We start from the raw sequence: 21,131 nt of genomic DNA, 5'->3' as shown, positions 1-21,131 counted from the left end.
CAATATGAACAGAGTATGCTGGTACCATAATGGGAGAAAGCACAAGATGAAATTTCAATACTAGAAAAAGTACTTGTTTTGTGAGAAGAACCTTAAGTTCTATATTATAATGGGTTGTTACACATCTACTAGACTTGAGGGCAACTCTTACAGCTATGATCTATTTCAGAGGCATAAGTTACACCTGTGCAGACTGGGCATCATCAGAATAGAGCCATAAGGAATTCCTCTAGTCTTTTTTTTTCTTGGTGGTAAGGGGGTATGAACTCAGGGCCTCATGCTTACTAGGTAGATACTCCACCACTTGAGCCACTCCACCAGCCCCAAGGATTTCTCTAATCTTGAAGCAGTTATGTCATAGATGTCAAATTAAAAAAATTTTTACAGATCAGATAAAAACACTTTCAAAATGTAAAACATAAGTCTTCTACATTCTGTTCTATAAAACAGTGAACCATTAAAAGGCCTTAAAGTGACACATCCTTTTGGATACTCCAAAGCACATCTGCACTCTTTCTAAGAAGGGCCTCCTCTTCAGAGTTCAAGTTAATCTTCACAATATCTGAGATACCATTCCGCCCCAAGATGCAAGGAATACTGAGAAAGATGTCTTCCTTTACTCCATATAAGCCCTGAAATGCGAGGTTACAGTATTGTTCAGTTCTCTGTAAGAGAGCTTCAGCATGAGAGCATACAGGAGACACTAAAGTTCAACAAGAATTACTCCTTATGCCTGTGACCATGTGGATGTTATGTTCAGTGACTAAGGGAGGGTGCCAGAGGACATGAAAAGGATCAGGAAAAGTACAATCTACTTTACCCCTCACCAGGGGAGCTTTATGACCAAGTGGAGCATGCTTTGCAGTCCTTCATGAGGTCACTTTATCTGATGAAGGACTGAAATCGAGCAGCCTGTGTTTGGTACATCAAGGGAACAGTAAAGGCTGAAGCAAGAGTTCACTGGGACAGCTGTACTTTGTACCTTTTCAGCAGAAGGTACCACCGAGTTTGGACATGTATTCCATGTGGCATCTCCAGCCTCCAGAGGTGAAATCCCCAATGGAGCCTATGGATCTTCTTACATGCCATGCAGAACATTTTTCCTTCCCCTCCCCAGCTGCCATGGAATGTGCCACAAACTATCAGCTGTACCAGAGCACCACATAGCATCTCTTAGGATGGACAGAACCGTGAGGTGCAGCCAACACCACTGCTCAATCCTCAGCCTTCAGAAACTCTGGTTAGACAGCCACTCTTGCAGTCAAAGCCAAGGCAACAGAAGCAGCTGTGAGAGGCTATTACAACCCGGGCAGCCCACACCTATGAACAAGCCATCTCCCTATCCCTGCCCCTGGGAGATAACAACACCCAGGAGACCCTTCACATCTCGCTGTCTCCAACCACTCTTTGCTTTTCAATTCCTCTCTTGGGGCTGGAGCTGAGTGTGTGGAAGGTGATGGGAGGGCTTTGTTCTTCCAGGTCAATTATTATAAACATCTGCCAGGAGCTAGCATAGAGAGAAGGCAGAGGCCCCCTGACACTGGACTCCCAGCTTCCCATACTACCTTGGAGTCCATGCCCATGATTCAGCCATACTCTCCTCTCACCTTCTTTGAGACCTTACTCAGGCCCACAGGCCTGCTTGTTTCTGCTCTGCTCAAGCAGCTTCTCCTGCATGGCAACTCTCTTGCTACCTCCCCCATCACAGTCCAGCTCCCTCATTTTGGAGCCATGATAAGCTCAACCTCATGAGCTCCAATCACATCTGGAACTATCATTCCCATGGCCTGCAGCCAGGCCATACTTACATTCCCTCTACTCTGGCATATGCCTGGCTGTGTGTGGGAAGGCCACTGTCCCCCAGAACGTTAGCCTGCATTCCGTTCAGCCAGACTCCGGAAGAGTCCCTCCCTTGGTCGCTCAGTTACTTCTTCTATTTGACTTCTGGAGCTTTAACGCCAGCTTCCACAAGTTGTGTGCCATTGGCCTGGGGCCCCTCTGCTTCCCTAATGTGTTTCTGGAGTGGTTTCTCTATACCTTTGTCATCTCTCTTCTATCTAGAAGTTGTTTCTTGAACTAAACTTGGACAATTCGTGTCCATCTCATCATACCATTTAAGAACTACAAGAAGTAGCTGGGTAACAGGTCTGCAGAGTCCCAAATCCTGGTCTGGCCCTGTGTGCTGACCATTACTGCTGCCAGTCATGCCTGCCTGCCTCTATTTAAACTTCATGTGTGGTTGGCAACATGCCCTATTGCATTAAAATTTGTTCTTGGACTGACCAAGAGGTAAGATGTTTATTTAAAGAAAATTCCCTATTTATTTGATCCAGTTAGTATACTAATGTGAAAAATATGTGCACCTTGATTTGTAAAGTAGTGATGTAAAGTAGTAAAAATGAAGTAAACGGGAAAAAAAGAATAAGAGTATACTAATGATTTGCTCTTTGATTTTCATTGTAATGGGAGTTGAACTCAGGGCCACACACTTGCGAGGTTGATGCTCTACCACCTGAGTCATTCATTCCATCAGCCCTTTTTGCCTTGGTTTTTTTTTTTTTGTTTTTGTTTTTTGTTTTTTTTTGGTTTTTTTGTTTTTTTTGTTTTTTTTTTTGGTGGAGATGCTGGGGACTTGGTTATTTTTGAAATAGGGTCTAGCTTTATGCCCAGGAGCGGGGGTAGAGGAAGTAGACCATGATCCTCCTATTTGTGCTTCCCTCAGTTTAGATGTGGTCTCCTGAGCTGTTGTCAATATTACTTAATCTGTTCTCAGAGCACTCATTTGACAGCTCCCTGACTCTGCCTCAGAAGCCCACTAGTGGTAGTTATTTAGTTACTCTCCCACAGCCTCTGTGTCTTCAAAACAGAAGGGGTTTGTGGTATCCATTGTGTACTCCTATCATTTTGCCTTTTCCAAATCATGAATCTCCTACGTTTTGATATTCATCTTATTCAGCTCTTCTTTCCTTTCTGGTGACCATCTACTAACCTCCTGGTTATTCCAACCAATTCTCAAAAGACTTTGACACATGGTTCACTATCTTCCCTCCCTCTCAATTTCCACCAGTATCCTTCATGACTTCCATGTGGACAAATGAACCAATTCCAGTTCTTTCTAGATTCTTGACTTATTAACCTCAAGATACCTCTCCTTCCACTTCAGTTATCCCACTCTGGACTTTGTTATGGGGTTCTTCCACACCCACTTAGATTCCATAATCCGTAATTCTGTAACCCTTTTGCCATATCCATAAGCTCCTGTGCCATTTCTATTTTCAGTTTTTATAAATACTTCCTAAATTTTTTATAGTGTATTCATCTGTGTATAGAGAACACTGCAAGGGCAACCATCCTGAATTTGTCTGTGACTCTTTAGCAGGTCAAACCCATTTTTAATACTTGTGCCAGCCAAAATAGCCTGTCTTTGTCTCTCTGTCTATCTCTCTATCGCTCTGTCTTTCTCTCTCTCTGTGTCTATCTCTCTCTACCTCTCCCTCTCCAACTCTCTCCCTGTCAATGTCTCTTTCTCTCTTTTATAAGGATGAGTTTAGCTATCTGCTTTCTCTATTCATGCACTCAGGTCACTGGAAAAACTAAACAACTAAGCTGATACATAACTTACATTACCAACAGAACACTTCACATTAATGCTTACCAACTTCAAATAAGCATTCACCCTGACAGAAATTCTGTGATTTTTAAAAAACAGGTATTTATTGTTGTTTATTCCTTCTTTATTTCCTTTGTCCCTCCCTCCTTCCCTCTTTCTTCCCTCCCTCCCACTTTCCTCTGTCCTTCCTTCTTCCCTCCCTCCCTTCCTCCCTCCTTCCCTTCTTTCTTTATAGAGATGGAGTCACTATGTTGACAGGCTAGGTTTGAATTCTGGGCTCAAGTGATCCTCCCACTTTATTGTCTCAAGTAGCCAAGACTATAGGCATGCACCACCATCTGGGTATGATTTTCTTATAGTGGAAATATTATTTACTCATGTATGAAAATGGAAAAATGAAACATATGGAAACTATTCCAGGTATGGGGGGAAGGGGAATAAAGGAGAATGATGGAGGGGGGTGAATTCAACTATGATATATTGTAAGAACTTTTGCAAGCATTACCATGTACCCCCATACAACAATATGACAATAAAAAAATCAAATTGTCTTTCCTATCATCCCCAAAGACTTTTTAAAATCTCAACTCTGACTTTCTTGTGCCTCTCTTATAGACAGTGTCATTTCTCCCTATCACTAAAAAGACAGACATCATCAGGTGCTTCCAGACCCAAACAAGCAAATGTGTGATGCCATCAGACCCATCCTCTGTTTTCTTCTCTTATAACAGATAGCTCTCCCTCTTCTGCCAATGGCTAAGGTCTCCACCTCTGCTCTGTCCCAGCACCCCACATCCCAAACTTACTACTTCATCTTCACCTCTCCCTTGATGCCTTATCTTTACCATCAGTACCTCATCTTTAAAAACAAATTTCCTTTGCCCTGATTTTCCTATGCAGTAACTGCTCTCTCTCATTACTTCCACAGGCAGATACCTCAAAATAGCCGTTAATATTTTTCTTAATTTTCTCAGTTTACTCCAGTGGTTCTCAACCACAAGTGACTTTTCCTCTCAGAACATTAGGCAATTCCTGGACTTTGGCAGGGTGGTGGGGGACAATGCTGGAGATGGAACCCAGGACCTAACAAATGCTAAGCTATACCTCCTACCCCTGGAGACTTTTTTCATCATCACAATTAGAGTAGTAGGTCTGCTACTGGCATCAAAATAGGGAGCAGTTTCCTACCATGATGGCTTTTGAAAGAAAATAAAGAAATAAAATAATCAAGGATCTGCTAACATCTCACAATGCACAGAGTAACCCCCACAATGAAAATTATCTGGCCCAAATGTCATCAGTGTCACGGTTGTGTACACCCTGGTGTTTTCCAATCAGGTTTTCATGCTATTAGTTCATTAAACAGTTTCTGCTCAGCTGATCAGCTTGTCACTTTATCCTTGTGAAATTTTTAATTGTCTTTTCTACATGACTTTACAACATCAATCAACAAGAGAAGACCAATCTTTTCATCTTCAAGTATCCTCTTTTCTCTTGGTTCCTTGATGCCCTTGGTTTAATTCGCTGATCACCACTAGTAAGACACTTTGTGGACTCACACACTACAAACTCAACGTTTAATACTTTTTACTTAAGGCTCGATTTCAACCTTTCCTCTCACCTGCACAAAACCACCTTAGGCAACTCATTAAAATTCATAGCTTCAGTTATCATTTGTGAAGAAATATATTTTGCCTTTTATCTACTACCTGTCTCTTTTTTTTTGCTGACAGATCTCTGTTTTCCTTTTACAAAGTGCTCTCCTCCCTACTGACAGGTATCATAGGAATAGGTATGTGATTCTAGAAACTCCCATTATCTGGAAATTAGTATGAGTAAAATGAGACGCAGTGTCCTAACATTATAGGTTCAAGTCCTGCTGCTACTGGGAGTCATCTTTGTTGACGTGGAAAAAGGCCACATGAGACTGAAGCCATAGAGTAAAAGGAGATGAACTAAGAACTCAGAAAGCAAAGACAGCTCTAATAGTTGGTGAGCACCTGGATCAGTCCTCTTTAGCATTTCAGTACATAAGCCAATATATTTCTTTTTTGTTTGAGCAACTTTTGAGTTGGCTTTTATTGCTTTTAATCAAGAGTCCTAAGAAGATGATACCTCAAAAGCCCTCAAATTCAACTCAACCAAAACTTCCAATGGGATATTCAAGCCTGGTTTTCTGAGTGGTCCCTTCCTCAGTGAATGATATCACCACCTATCTAAGTGTGCAAAAAAGAAACCAAAGAATGACTTCCCTCCATTACCTCCTAAATAGAGGAATACTAAGTGTGTCCCCTTCTCTTCACTTGTACTACTCCCATCCTCTCTTTCAAGGCTACTTCATAACTTCTTAACAAGTTTCCCCACATCTACTCTTGACCCTTTCAAATCTCTCATCACAGTCACAACTATAGATACAGTGGTGCAGGGGATTAAACCTAGGGCCTTCAGCATGTTAGGCAAGCACTGAGCTACATCCCAGACTACAAAAGTATTTTTCACCTGAAAAAATGTCCAAACCCTTGCATTCCAATGTTCTTAAGGTCAGAAGCCACTCCCCATACAGACATTAATAGAAGACACAGGCTTCTGGTGGCCTGACCTGCTCCCTTCTCCAGCCTCACCACGTAGCCTTCCCTTTGTTCCCTGAACTTTAAAAACCAAACTCCTTTTCAGATGCCCAAGTGCCCTCTCCTATAGCTACCTCACATCCTCTGCACATGTTCCTTCTGCTTGGAATTAACTTCCAAATTAACTCTGACCTAATATTTGGACTAAGTCACATTTTATTTCCTTATAAAGTCTTCCCTAACTACCTAACAACCATGTCTCTTCACCAGAATAGTCAAAACTCCTCCCATATTATTAGCATTTTGTATATTGTCAATATAGCACTTACCACAATTTACTATTATATGTTTACTTTTATAATTGTTGTATTAACAACAATTATTTCATTCATTATACTTAATAAGGTCGGGTCTCCGTCTTTTTTGTTCATCATTATTGCTCAACATTTTGTAAAATGCCTGGCTCATAGCAGAGGCTCAATAACTATTAAAAGAAAGAATGAAGCATTAATGTAATTTAATCCTACCTTAACTAGAGTGGAAACTGCATGCACTCTCCTAAGATTCTTCAAGATTGATCCTGATAGATCTGTCACAGCGCAATGGCCCAAGAGGTGTACCCCTTCAGCTTAAGAACCTCATAGCCACTGCAGGTGTAGAAAGAAGGATATCAAATTCATGAGAAGTTCACTTAGAGAAAGCATAATGTCCTTCAAGCATCCACTGTGAAGTTATCTACATGACAATGTCACTCTAGTAACATTTTCTCAGATTTCTTCTAGAAATTATTTATGAATCATCATGCTATTATAATATTTAAAATGCATTATCTCACAAAATGCCATCATTCTAAGTAAGAATCAATTCACTCTTCTTTTACCATAAAGGCAGAATACACGTGTCATTCAAGATGAAGCTGTATTTTAAGGTTTTTAATCATTCCTTAAATATCAAAACATAATCTGAGCACCTCAAAAGTTACCATACACATTTATCTGACTATTTAAAATCATTACTGGTGTGCTAATGTGCCTGTATATAGTTGTAAGCCATGTGTACATATTTTCCCTAAGAATATGTCATCAAATCAACAATAAACAGATAATGAAAGAATGTTCATAAAACAGTTTCAAAGGAAAATAGCACAGTCTTTTACATATTGTCTACTTGCTTCCTCTGGCCTATAAAAAAACAAAAAAAAATTATAGAAATTTTAGAATTGCATCAACCTACCAAGTTGATTATTTGAGTGAAAGATTAAAGTTGAGCTTTCTTTATGCTTTTCTGAATTTTCTTATTTTCTACATTAAATATGTATTATTTTTTTAATCAACACCAACAGCGGTGTCAGTTTGGACTGATAGGCCAATCTCACAGGACAAAGAGGCTTTAATTAAGCACAGGACTATTTAGCTCTGAGGAAGGATACAAAAACACAGAATGTCCCACATCTTTGTTCATATAAGAAGGCCTCATAACCACTCAGACACAGTTCTAAAGCCCTAGTACTACACATAAGACACCTGACTGCATAAGAGTAGTGTACATATAGCCCAGGGACACTGAGCCTAAACTGTATCTCTTGTGTTGTCCTGTGATTTAATTCTCAATCCAAAACGAGGGCCAGTATCAGAGGATGTCAAAAGTACTTTTACACCCCGAATTCAGTATCATGGGACTCTGTGGGATACATTAAAAAAAATGGAGGGATATTCTGCCTAGTGAATGGTTGGTTGGTAGCATACTGTCTAAGCTGACATAAAACTCTGCAGTAGATTACCAGGGACAAAACTTATTTGTGGAATCTGAAAAGAGATAAAAGTTGAGAAGAAACAAAGAAGAGTATAATCCTTTGTTTACTACTGATCATACTGATGAAAATAAAACTGCTGGAGGATATGCAGAAGATTGAAATGTGAGCCTTATCTCTCATGCTGCACACAAATCAACTGAAAATGGATCAAACAACTAAATGTAAGACATGAACCAGCAACTCCAAGAAGAAAACACAGGGAAAACATTCTAAGACATTGGTATAGCCAATAATTTTTTTCAATATGGCCCTCAAAGCCCTGGAAACAAGAGCAAAAAAATGGGATGACATCAAACTAAAAAGCTTTCGCAAAGCAAATAAAAAATCAGCAGAATGAAGAAACAGCCTATAGAATGGGTGAAAACATTTTGCCAGCTATCAATTGAGAAAGGATTAATATTCAGTATATATAAGGAATTCGAAAAATTTAAAAGGTAATTAATAAAAATGGGCAAACAACATCAATAGACACTTTTCAAAAAAAAAAAAAGACAAACAGCCAACAAACATATGAAAATACTGAATACCATTAGCTACCAGAGAAATGAAAATCAAAACTGTAAGGAGATATCTTCTCACTCTAGTTAGAATGGCTACTACAAAAATAAGAAATGCAGACAAAGATATAGCATAAATGGAACTCTCATAAACTTTTGGCAAGAATGTAAAATTGTATAAAGGAGAATGATGAAGGGGTGAATTCAACTATGAAATATTGTAAAAACTTTTGTAAATGTCACAATGTACCCCCAGTACAACAACAATAAAGATAATAATAATAATAATTAAATAGAAATAATGTAAAATTATAAACCATTATGGAGAACAGCATGGAAGTTTCTCAAAAAAATGGTTCTACTATATGACCCATATATATTTTTTTCTGGGTGGATATTCTAAGGGAATGAAATCAGCATACTAAAGAGATAGTGATAGAAAATAAAAGAGGGAAAAACAAGAGTGGTTTTGGTTGAGAATTATCAAAACACTGGTAAGGCATTTTGGTTACCTATTAGATGTTACACATTCTGGTGGTTGTAGGGATACTAAAACTTGCCTTTTTCTATATATAAAATAACACATGTGTGTTTGTCAAAGGATCTCTGGGGAATACTTGGTACAAAAGTCATGGGGAGATACCATTGTTAAAGAGTGACAGCAGGTATGAACCACAAAGGTCTTTCCAAAAAGCCAGTAGTAACTGGGAAGGTGACCTTGTGTTTGCCCTTGTGCAACAGTTTCCTAGGTATAAAAATGAGTTCAGATGAATGTGGAATATTAACCATACTAGAACTAGGCTATCTACATAGAATATTATGAAATGCCTGATTTGCGTACTGTATCAGACTGGGAGGCCTGGGAGCAAGCATGCAGACTCTGAAGATGATGTGATAAAAACTGTACTTCAAACTGTAAAGACTCAAAGGCTGCATGCAGCTTTCCTCTCTGTCTCCCCTATCAGCTCCATCCCTTGCAACAGTGTGCCCCATGCAGTGATAATGCCAAGAAGCTACACCTAAACATTTGCAATACCTCCTGAACAAAACTGTGATATTCTATATTATGTTTTCTACCTGGCATCCTTTCAAAACACTAGATAAACTTGATGTAGATTAAAATTATTATGTCCTATGAGTTTGTCAGTCTGAACTTTATTCAGACCACTGTTAATTACCATGTATTTTAAAAACTATATTAAATTTACCTCTTTTCTGTGGTTCTGGAGGTTGAAACCATGGCCTTGAGAATGCTAAACACGCACTCTACTCCCACTCCAAACTTACCATTAAGTATACAGTTCAGTGTTTTTAAGAAAATTTACATTGTTGTGTAATCATTACCACCATCCTCTCCAGTTTTGGTCTTCCCAAACTGAAACCCTATACACATTCAGGGGTCCACATTAAGTTTTAGAATCAGGAAATAAAATCATTTCAATTTTTTAAACTGAAAGGCATTTAGAGAATAATCACCTTTTTTGTCAGATTATGTGACGTTTTAGACTCTGCTCCAATTCTTCCACATTTTTGGAGGGTTGTTATCATAAATATACATACAGCAGACTTGTGGCTTTTTTAGATTTAATATAGAAGTTGTGAATATCCAAAAATGATCTTTAAGTTTTAGACTTCTTCTAATACACACTTGGCTAAAGCATGAGGAGATCTGCACATTGTTAAGGCCATAAATATATATATATACACACACACATATATAAGCAGTCAGAACAGTTCGTTGAATTCTGATCATCTGTGGCAGCTCCATTTTCTTTTTATGTCATGTGATGCACATCTAATAAGGTCTAGGCACTGTTCTAGTATCTTACATGGTCTAACCTATCTTCTGTTCCTAAGACACCCCTAAGGTAGGTTCTATAATTTTCCCCATTTTAATAAATTGAGCTTTGGATATTCTAAGTAATTTCCCAATATCCATGCTACTAATAAATGGTGAAACAAAGTTTCAAACCTAGTTCTAAAAGTCCATGCCCTTCATTACTGTGTTTTATTACCCCTCAAATGTACATAACAGTCTGTGAAATGAAAAGTACTTTTTTTAGTGCTCCAAACTAATGGTATACATATCTCCCTGAATGTAGAGATTTTTCAAAAGCCTGTAGTTATTTATCTCACAAAATAAATTCTAACCATAGCCTATTTGAAATTTATCCTTAATACTGATTTAAGATATTAAAAAATTGAATGAGTACTGTTACCCTTGAACAACTTGTTTATGGATGGTTTTCCATTGTTCCTTGTCTGAGTCAGTTCCTAATGCAGGGTTCAGAGACTTCAGAAGAAAACCAGCAACATTTACACCACTCCATAAGGGCACTAAAAAAAATAAAAAACATGTATCTCAAAATGAACACTTCTCAAAAATATCGCATCAGTTGTTTCAGTTCACTTTTTGTGATTGGTTTGTTATTGGTTTGGATTTTGAGTGTGTGTGTGTGTGTATGTGTGTTGTTCTTAAACAGAGTTTTATTATATACCTCAGGCTGGTCTCAAACTCATGATTTACCTGCTTCCACCTTCTATGTGTTGGTATTACAGCCTTGGACAACTATGCTTAGCTTGTGCTGTTGTGTTTTTTGTTATGTTACTACCTTTTATAAAAATAAGTTTTAAATAGACAAAAGAGGGGATTATAAGAAATAACATTATAAAGAGTTAGAAAACATACAGTTTTCTTATAACTGTGTGGTACAGGAGGTATTTTAAAACAATGCACAAAATGCAGATTCCACCATGAGAGAATTGACTAAAAAGGATAAAATACTGTAAACAATTAGAGGGAAAATAACAAATAAATACCATACATCTTGACAGCAACAAAGAACTGAATCTCATAACCAGGTAAACTGTTATTCAGGAATGGAGGTGAAACTAACCTCCATTATATGCCTTCATATAAACAACACTGAAAAGATATAGTTCAGGAAGAAAATAAAATCTAGGGATAGGAGTTAGATACAGAAAATAAAGATAAGCAATAAATGTGGCAAACATATATAAATTGAGCCAAACACTCATTATGGAAATAGTAATAACAACTTTGTTGGATATAAAAATAGGACAGACCATATGTGAAGAGAGAAGGTGATCACACTATTACCCCAAAGCTTCTTATAATCTTTGCATTGTTCCAAAGAAGAGTAAAGACTCGAATTTTTTTTTGAACCAGACTCTCTATGTTGGTCTCCAATTCCTAGGCTCAAGTGACCCACCTGCTTTACATCTCAAGCAGTTGAGACTACCTGTACATGCTATTAACATGTTATCATGCTCAGATCCACACTAACTGCCTTGAAGACAAGTAACAATGTTAAAGTTTTACAAAGTGAGTATGTAATCCAAAGCAGCAGAAGAAATGAAAGAATGTTCAATCAACCCAATAAAAAATAAAGAAAAAAGAAACTAAAGGAAATCACTCCAAATAGAGTACTAAATATACTCAAATAATACCAGTCAGAATATCCTATTTTTCTAAAAATAAAGCCAAAGAATATTAAATGTGAGAAATTAAAATACATTTGCAAAAATTATCTTTAATGAACTTCTCAGGAAGAGCTGACTTAGAACAATAAACACAAAGGAAAGGGATAAATTCAGGAACTGGCTAAGAAGTATTTGTCCAAGCCAAATAGCTAGAGGTATGCTCAAGCAGCAGAGCACTTGCCTAGCAAGCTTGAGGCCCTGAGTTTAATCCCTAGTACCATTCCAAAATAAAACCTATTTATAATACTATAACTCTTAAAGTATAAAAAAAAGACAAGGGTACAGTAATTTTTAACATTTTTTAGATAGGATCTCTTATGTAGTTCAGGCTGGCCTCTAATAACTGGGCTCATGTGACCTTTCCACCAGAGCTATGCACCACTGAGCAGGCATGTACCACTGCAACAAACACATTAAATATTTTAATGTGTTTATACAGAATGAATAAACAGATGATCCCTATTCTCAACGGGTACACTGCCACTGCGAAAAAAATCATTTGTACATGACACAATTAGCACTGTAAAGAGTATAAAGCTCTAACTACATAACAGAGATTAAGTTAATAAATTCAGAAAAGAAAGAGCTTGGTGTGGCTTTCAGGTAAAATCAAGTATTTAATTTCATTTATATGAAAAATCTAGAATAAATAACAGAGTCAGAAGGTACATTGGTGGTTCTCTGGGGTTGGTATGAAGTTAGGAATGAAGATTTCTTTTTCTACTAATGAAAATATGCTATAATTATATTTTTATAATTGATAGACAACTCTGTGAACATAATAATAATCTAATAATTTTAAGTAAGTGAAAATTCATGAAAATTATATACTCCAGAAAAGAGAAACACTCAAGATTTGAAGTAGGCTAGACAGGCATATGGAAAAAAGAGGCAAACAGCATGGTGGTTAAAGGCTGATGGAGTTCAACATCATGTGAGTGCACTAGCAGCAAAAAAACAATACCACTCAAAAAACCCAGACAGACCAATGTGGCCAACCAGAGGACTGCTAACTCCTCTTTCCTACATTGTAATGACATCTCTGTATCATCAGCCTTGCAAAATTGGCTGTTCCCATCATGCATCTGACAAATGCATGACAACACATCCAAAAACTCCATACAAGTACAAAAAAGCAGTAAATGCTATGTCTAGGAAATCATAACCTATTCATTAGCTTCCTTGCCTTTTCTCTCCCTTCACTCATAAATAATCATCCCCTTCATTAAAGTTTGCCTATAAAATGCTATCCAAAATCTTGACCAATGCTACTCTCTCCTGAAAAGCCCACATTCTCTCAAGTGTGTATTCTACTCTGCAATAAAACTTCATCCCAATTCGTCACTTAGTCTCATCTCTGAATTCTTTCTCTGATAGTGACAAGAACCTGAAACATTTGAGTACAGGTCTTAGTCTGGTCTCCCTATTTTGAGACCTCCCTAGCCTATACTACTATGAGTAAAATGACTTTTAAAACAGCTACATGATCCATGAACCTTTTTATGAAAGGTAGCTAGATCAACAATGCAAACACTGAAAGGAAGGGAAAAGGGGAGTCAGTGAAACATGGCTGAATCTAGCAAGATCCACTGCTTGTCAACCTCCACTGCAATACATACACACACACACACACACACACACAGGACCAAAACAATACATAAACAACCATGTTCTGACTAGCATGTCAGGGGAGGGCACTGCAGTGCAGCAGAGAGTGGTGGAGATCACTTGTAGCATGCAGAATCAGTATGGCTACAAAAGAAAATGGAATAAGATCCTCTAACTCTGTAGCCCTGTCTGCTTACTCAGGAATAGCTCAAAACCAAGAGGGACTTCTCCCATAGGGAAAAAGGAAAGCAAATGGCACTTAACAGTCTCCGCTAAAACTGAACACCTACAATCTTTAAAGCTGGAGAATTTTGCAGTCCTCAAAGTCCATGAAACCACTACAAGGAGCTGCCTGATGCACACATGGTTGCAATGCTCTTACAAAGGGTAGAGCACTTGCCTAGGGTTTGATCCCCAGTACCATGAAAGGGTGAGGGGAACCAAAGACAAAGAGCAAATTCTAAAAGCAGCAAGAGAAGATTGTGAAGTCACATATAATCCCCACTAGACTAACCGCAGATTTCTCAGCAATATCCTGGTGAGCCAGTAGAGAATGGGATTATATATTCAGAGGGCTAAATGAGGAAAACTGCCAGCCAAGAATCCTATGATTAGAAATCAGTTCTTCAGAAATGGAGAAGATACAGTTGTTCCTAGAAAAGCAAAAGATGAAGGAATACATCACCTCTGGACTCACCTTACAAGAAATGCTTCAGAGAGTACTTCAACTAGAATCAAAAGAATAATAATTATTGTCATGAAAACATAAATATATAAAACTCACTATAGAGGTAAATTCATAATCAAATTCTAAATGTTATTGTTGTAGTGATACATAAACTTTTAAGTCTCTTGTAGGGGAATTTAAATTCAAAATGGCCAATGATAACCATACTACCACAAGATTTTAAAGAATACACAGTATAAAAAGAAGGAAATAAAGACACATGGCTGTAATCCCAGTATTCAGTAAAATGAAGTAGAAGGATTGTGAATTTAAGGCCAGCCTGGGCTATGTAGTGAGATCCTTCTCAAGCAAACATCACCTAAAGGAGGAAATAAAGGCAATGGAATTGCAAATTGTAGAGAAAAGGATAAAAGTCTGAAAGTCTGGGGTATTTGTGCACAAAATTAAGCTATTATTATTATTTTAAATCAGTCTTTTATAACAATAAGATTTTTCACAAATGAGAAATAAATCACACACAAAAAAAAACCCTCCACAATATCACAGGGGAAACAAGAAGACAGGAAAAGATCTATAAAATAACCAGAAAATGACTAACTTTCAAAAATACCTTGAATGTAAATGGAGTAAACTCCCCCAATTAAAAGACATAGGGTGGAGGGGGTGGGGGCAGGGGGGAGAAATGAACCAAGCCTTGTATGCACATATGAATAATAAAAGAAAAAAAAAAGACATAGGGTGGTATGTTCTCCCTTATATGCAGACATTAGATCAAGGGCAAACACAACAAGGGGATTGGACTTTGATCACAAGATAAAAGTGAGAGCACACAAGGGAGGTGTGAGGATAGGTAAGACACTTAAAAATTAGCTAGCATTTGTTGCCCTCAATGCAGAGAAACTAAAGCAGATACCTTAAAAACAACTGAGGCCAATAGGAGAAGGGGACCAGGAACTAGAGAAAAGATGAGATCAAAAAGAATTAACCTAGAAGGTAATACACATGCACAGGAAATTAATGTGAGTCAACTCCCTGTATAGCTATCCTTATCTCAACCAGTAAAAACCCTTGTTCCTTCCTATTATTGCTTATACTCTCTCTTCAACAAAATTAGAGATAAGGGCAAAATAGTTTCTGCCGGGTATCGAGAGGGTGGGGGAGAGAGGGAGGGGGTGGAGTGGATGGTAAGGGAGGGGGTGGGGGCAGGGGGGAGAAATGACCCGAGCATTGTATGCACATATGAATAATAAAACAATAAAAGTTAAAAAAAAAAGACATAGGGTGGCTCAATGGCTAAAAATTCCAAGACCCCAACTCCATGCCATCCATACACACACACACACACACACACACACACACACACACACACACACACAATAAACACTTCAAGTTTTATGAACACACACAGACTGAAAGCAAAGAGTTGGAGAAAGGTATTCCATACAAATGGAAAGCAAAAGAGAACAGAAATACCTATAGTTACATCAGATAGATAAAATAGGCTTTAATTCATAAACATAAGAGACTTAGGTTATTATATAATAATAAAGGAGTCAATTCAGCAAGAAAATGTAACAATTGTGAACATATTTGACCTAATATTGAGCACCCAAATTTATACAGCGAATATTATTAAAAATATTATTGGATGTAAAGGGAAAGAAAGAATACAATAATAGCAGAGGATTTTAGCAGTCCACTTTTAGCAACAGAAAAGATCATCCAGACTGAAAATCAATGCAACATTGTCAGATTTAAACAACATTCTAGACCAACTGGACCAAATACACAATTATAGAACACTCCATAAAATGGCTACAGAATATACATTCTCAACAGTACATGGAACATTATCCAGGACTGATCATGTTAGGCCACAAACAAGTCTTCGCAAATTTAAATCTCAGTGTGGTGTGTCACGCCTGTAATCAGCCCCTGCAGGGAGGATGAGGCTAGAATCCTGGATGAGGCCAAAAAAATTAAGTTTAAGTTGACAGAAATCATTTCAAGTATATTATCTTGGCACAAGTGTAACAAACTAGAAACCAGTAATAAAAAGTCATCTATCAAAAAATGTCCAGGAGCTCAAGGGGGTAGAGCAACTGCCTAGCAAATGTGAGGACCTGAGTTCAACTCCCATTAATAAAAAAAATGCAAAGGATTTGATAGTTTTACTGCTAATTACTAGGTAAATATTTAAAGAAATAATATAAATTCTTCTCAAACTATTCTAAAAACTTGAAGTATAGAAATTCTCTCAAACTTGTTCTACAAAGCCAGCATAACCCTTATACCAAAATCAGACAAGAATACAAAAGAAGAAAGCTATAGACAAATATCTTTGATGAACACAGATGTAAACATTCTCAGCAAAATACTAGTAAACCAGCATTAACAGCACATAAAAAAATTGTTCACCATGATCAAGTGGGGTTCATCCCAGGGATGCAATAATGGTTCAACATACATAAATCAACAAATTATATACATCACATTTATAGAATAAAGGACAAAGGCCAGATGATCACTTCAACAGATACAGAAAAAGCATCTGATGAAATTCAAAATCCATTCACTAAAAAAAAAAAAAAAAAAAAACTATTACCAAGGGCTTAATCTTAATGTGCACCTCATAGCTCTTTGGCTAGCATGCGTGAGGCACTAGGCTCAGTTCCCAGTACTCAAAAAAAAAAAAGTTTTGTCTTAATAAGTTAGATATAGAAGGAATATACCTCAACACAATAAAGATGACATATGACAACCCCACAGCTAATGCACCAAATGGAAACTCCTTCTAAAACTCTGGAACCAGAGAATGATGTCTACTCTTGCCACTTCATTCAATATAGTATTGGAAGCCAAAGCCAGAAAAATTAGGCAAGAGAAAGAAATAAGGACATCCAAATTGGAAAGAAGGAAGTTAAACTGTAGACAATAGGATCTTATATATAGAACACCCACAAGATTCCAACAAAAACTCTTAGAATAAATTAATAATTAATTCAGTAGTCTTGCAGTATATAAGCTCAACATGCAAAGTTCACTGGACTAGTGTTTCTACATGGCAATAGAAAACTATATGAAAAACTATACTACTTAAAGCAATTTACAGATTCAATGCAATCTTCAACAAAGTACCAATGAAATCCTTCACAGAAATGGAAGAAAAACAATCTTAAAATTTTTATGGGACCACACAAGACCCCAAATACCCAAAGTAATCTTGAGTAAAAAGAACAAAGAAGAATGCATTGTACACCTGTATTCTATGAAACTACTAGGAAATAGTGGAAAACACTTCATGGCCTTATAATAGATGAGTATTTTTTTAAGTTCACAGAAACACATTCAAGAAAAAAGTAAAATAGCAAAATGGAATTACATCACACTAAAAAGCTTCTTTACAATAAAGGAAAATATCAATAGTGTGTAGAGACAAACCACAGAATGGGACAAGTATGGACAAATTATTCATCTGACAAGAGTTAGTTTTCAGAATATAAAAGGAACTCAAACATCTCAATAGCAAAAAAAAAATACAATTTGAAATTGGGCAAAAGATCTAAACATGTATTTGTGAAAAGAAGATATACAAAATAATGCTCACATCACTGGTCAGAGAAATGCAAACCAAGACCACAATGAGATATCATCTCTCCCCACTCAGTATGGCTATTATCAGAAAGACAAGAAAAAATAATACTGGTAAGGCTGTGGAGCAATGGAAACTCTTATGCTTTATTTGTGGGACTACAAATTCGTACTATTATTATAGAAAACAGTGTGGCAGTACCTCAAAAGACTAAAACTAGAATTACCATATGATCCAACAATCCCACTACTGGGCATATATTATATCTAAAAGGAATGAGAGATCACTATATTGAAGAGGGATCTGCATATCCATGTTTATTGAATGTTTAATCAGTTACTGGATTTTAAAATACTATTCACAATAGCCAAGGTTTCAGATCAACCTAAATATGCAACACCAGATGAGTGATTTTAAAAAAGCAGTATACATACACAATGGAATCTTATTCAGCCATCAAAAGGAATAGATCCTGTCACTGGTGACAACACGGACAGAACTAGAGAATATTACATTAAGCAAAATAAACCAGACACAGAAAGACAAATGCAGTATGGTCTTACTTAAATATGGAATGTAGAATGTTGACAGCATAGAAGTAGAGAATAGAATAGTGGTATGACAAGGGGAGGGGGAGAGGGAAGTCAATGAGTATAAACTTACAAGTAGAGAGATGTGTATTTGTTCTATTGTACAATAGAGTGACTATTATTAACAATATTGTATTGTCTGTTCCAAAATAGCCAGAAAAGTTTTGGAATGAAAACTTTGCATTCCAATTTCAAAGAAATTGTGAGGTAACGACACTGATTTGATCATTAAACAATGTACATGTATTGATCATCACATTATACCCTCTATTGACAATTAATTGTGGCTTTAACTGTAAACATTTTTACTAAATAAAGGAACAGGAAAATGGCACACTAGGAAATACCAATATAATGAGAGTTACATAAATCTATTTATAGGAAAAAAGAGCTTTTAAAGAAAATAAGCATCATTAGAGATAAGAAGAGTAGTTACATGGTGATCATTAGTTTATACTTACCACTAGAATCACCATGTTCTCCAGTAGTCCAACCATGGCAGCTTGTGGGATGGATATCCAGCTTCTCTCCAATTAGGTAACGGAAACGGGCAGAATCTAGATTACAACCACTTCCAATTACTCGACTTACAGGTAGGCCACTTATCTTCCAGACCACATATGTCAAAATATCCACTAGGAAGAACAATTTTATGTTGGAAAAAGATTAATAGTAACATCTTTTTAAATTTTTCTTTCTGAATAGATAGATGACTTGCCTTGGGAGTCAAATACAGATTCACTACAGAGTTAAAAGGGAAGCAAAGAAATACAACCACTTACACAACTTTTTTAAATGTTAATTATTCACTACTAGAACTTGAACACCAAAAATCGTTTTTTAAGTTACTGTAAGTCCCTATCTGTGTATCTAAGAATCAGTCACTCAACTCTACCTTCTTAACTAATCTCCTAGATATCTTCATGAGTGATTAAATCTATAAAAACTCAGTGCATGATATAGTTTGAATGAGTGTAGTTTATTATACATATTACCTCAATGAAGTTTTAAAAACAGGAAATGATATAAAGTGGTCATCCTTACGCAGTTAAAAGGAGGAGAAAATACTCACCTGGGTTTGTAACAATAATCATTTTACAGTCAGGACTATGATGGACTATGTCAGGAATGATTGATTTCATGATGGCTACATTACGTCGGACCAGGTCAAGGCGAGTTTCTCCATGCACTTGCCTGGCACCTGCTGTGACAATAACCAATTTGGAGTTTTCAGATACCTTGAAATCTAAAAAGGAAATAAAAGACAGTATTTGGATCCAGACTGCCATAGTCACTGTGCCTTAACTCTTTAAAAAGAGTCTGTTGTATACTCTTGATATTGAAGTACTCATCTATCTTCATGTCTGGCATCTAGAGATTGACAGATTTACCATGAAGTAATATTATCTTGTATGAATGGAAGGAAGGCTTGTCAATACTACTTGCCAATTTTCACATAGGCACCTCCAAAGTTCTTATAATGACAGAAGCTATCACCCTCTTTTACCCACATTCCCATTAGTTATTTAGGCCCAAGGCAATGAAAATAATCATCTTACAAACACCATCATGAATCAGAAGTTTAGCACTCTGATGATTTGTGCATCTGTTTTAAGATGCAAAGGTGAGAGTATATTTTCGTTTATTATAAGGGGCTGTATTTGACTTCATTCCTATAGAAGAGTGTATAAGAAATATATGTCCAATTTTTATACTATGAAATTAACAACTCTGGTATAAACCACACAAATTAATAGAACATTGCCAATGTATTAGAGACCCCTGTGTGTCCCTAATAGATTAAATTTACATCCTTCATATTCAGACCACTCTTCTGACTGGTGAAAAATCAAAACCTTACCTTAAGAAGATTTTATCACCTATGCATATTTAAATCATTTTATTTGTTTTTGAGCAATAAGGTATATATCCCTTTACCTGAATATTACGTGATATTCATCCATGGTTTTTTTTTGCTCTGCATGTACTGCTGTTCATCCATATCAATAAGTATCCTGGTAATGTTCACTCACCTGCATTAATCTATCATGCTGAGTAATTTATAAAACTTATGCTGGTTTTCCCTGAATCTTTTCCAGTTTGGGGATATTACAAATTAATCTGTAATATATTCTTGGGTATGTATCCTACGGTAAATGTGCACAAGTTTCTCTTGGAAATATACGTAGGAGTCCAATTCCTATCTTGACGAGTAGATTCCGTTCAAGTTGATCAGGTAGTTTTTAAAAAAATAGCATTATTGTAATGCATTCAACAGGCCATGCTTCCGAGAACCTTCCCATTTAACAGTGTTTTGCCAAACTAATGGGTATGTAATTGTGTATTGGTAAGGTTTTTATTTTCCATTTCTTTGTTAATAATGAGATCATAAGTAGCGGCAGCTGCCAGCAGCTATCTAAAAAAACAAATAATCAAAAATACAAAAAAAAAAACCCCATAATACAGAAAATAAAGAAGGAGACCAGCGAAAGGATGAAAAGGGATAAGAGAGGGTAATGGGGAAGCTGAATGTGAACAAAGTATGTTATACACTTGTACAAAAAAAATCACAAAGGAACTCATTATTTTGTACAATTGATATATGCTAGTAAAAAATTAAAATTGTCCTTTTAGCATTGTGAGAGAAATAAAAATGAAAGAA

At 36.7% G+C, this 21,131-nt stretch overlaps 1 protein-coding gene across 1 annotated transcript in view; it reads right to left on the bottom strand.

The window, feature by feature from the left end:
• Nucleotides 1-467: 467 nt before the first annotated feature.
• The window catches only part of LOC109696003 (L-lactate dehydrogenase C chain-like), a 32,602-nt gene continuing 11,938 nt past the window's right edge, over nucleotides 468-21,131 (bottom strand). Inside the window, 6 exon segments of the mRNA XM_074067227.1 lie at nucleotides 468-632; nucleotides 6,705-6,775; nucleotides 6,778-6,824; nucleotides 10,707-10,824; nucleotides 18,931-19,104; nucleotides 19,542-19,715. Coding sequence (XP_073923328.1) covers nucleotides 468-632; nucleotides 6,705-6,775; nucleotides 6,778-6,824; nucleotides 10,707-10,824; nucleotides 18,931-19,104; nucleotides 19,542-19,715 — 749 coding nt within the window.

This window comes from Castor canadensis, chromosome 1 (genome assembly GCF_047511655.1).
Source record: "Castor canadensis chromosome 1, mCasCan1.hap1v2, whole genome shotgun sequence".
NCBI classification, from domain to species: Eukaryota; Metazoa; Chordata; class Mammalia; order Rodentia; family Castoridae; genus Castor; species Castor canadensis.
The sequence above is the reverse complement of the archived record's forward strand: the minus strand, read 5'-3'. Positions and strand labels throughout refer to the sequence as shown.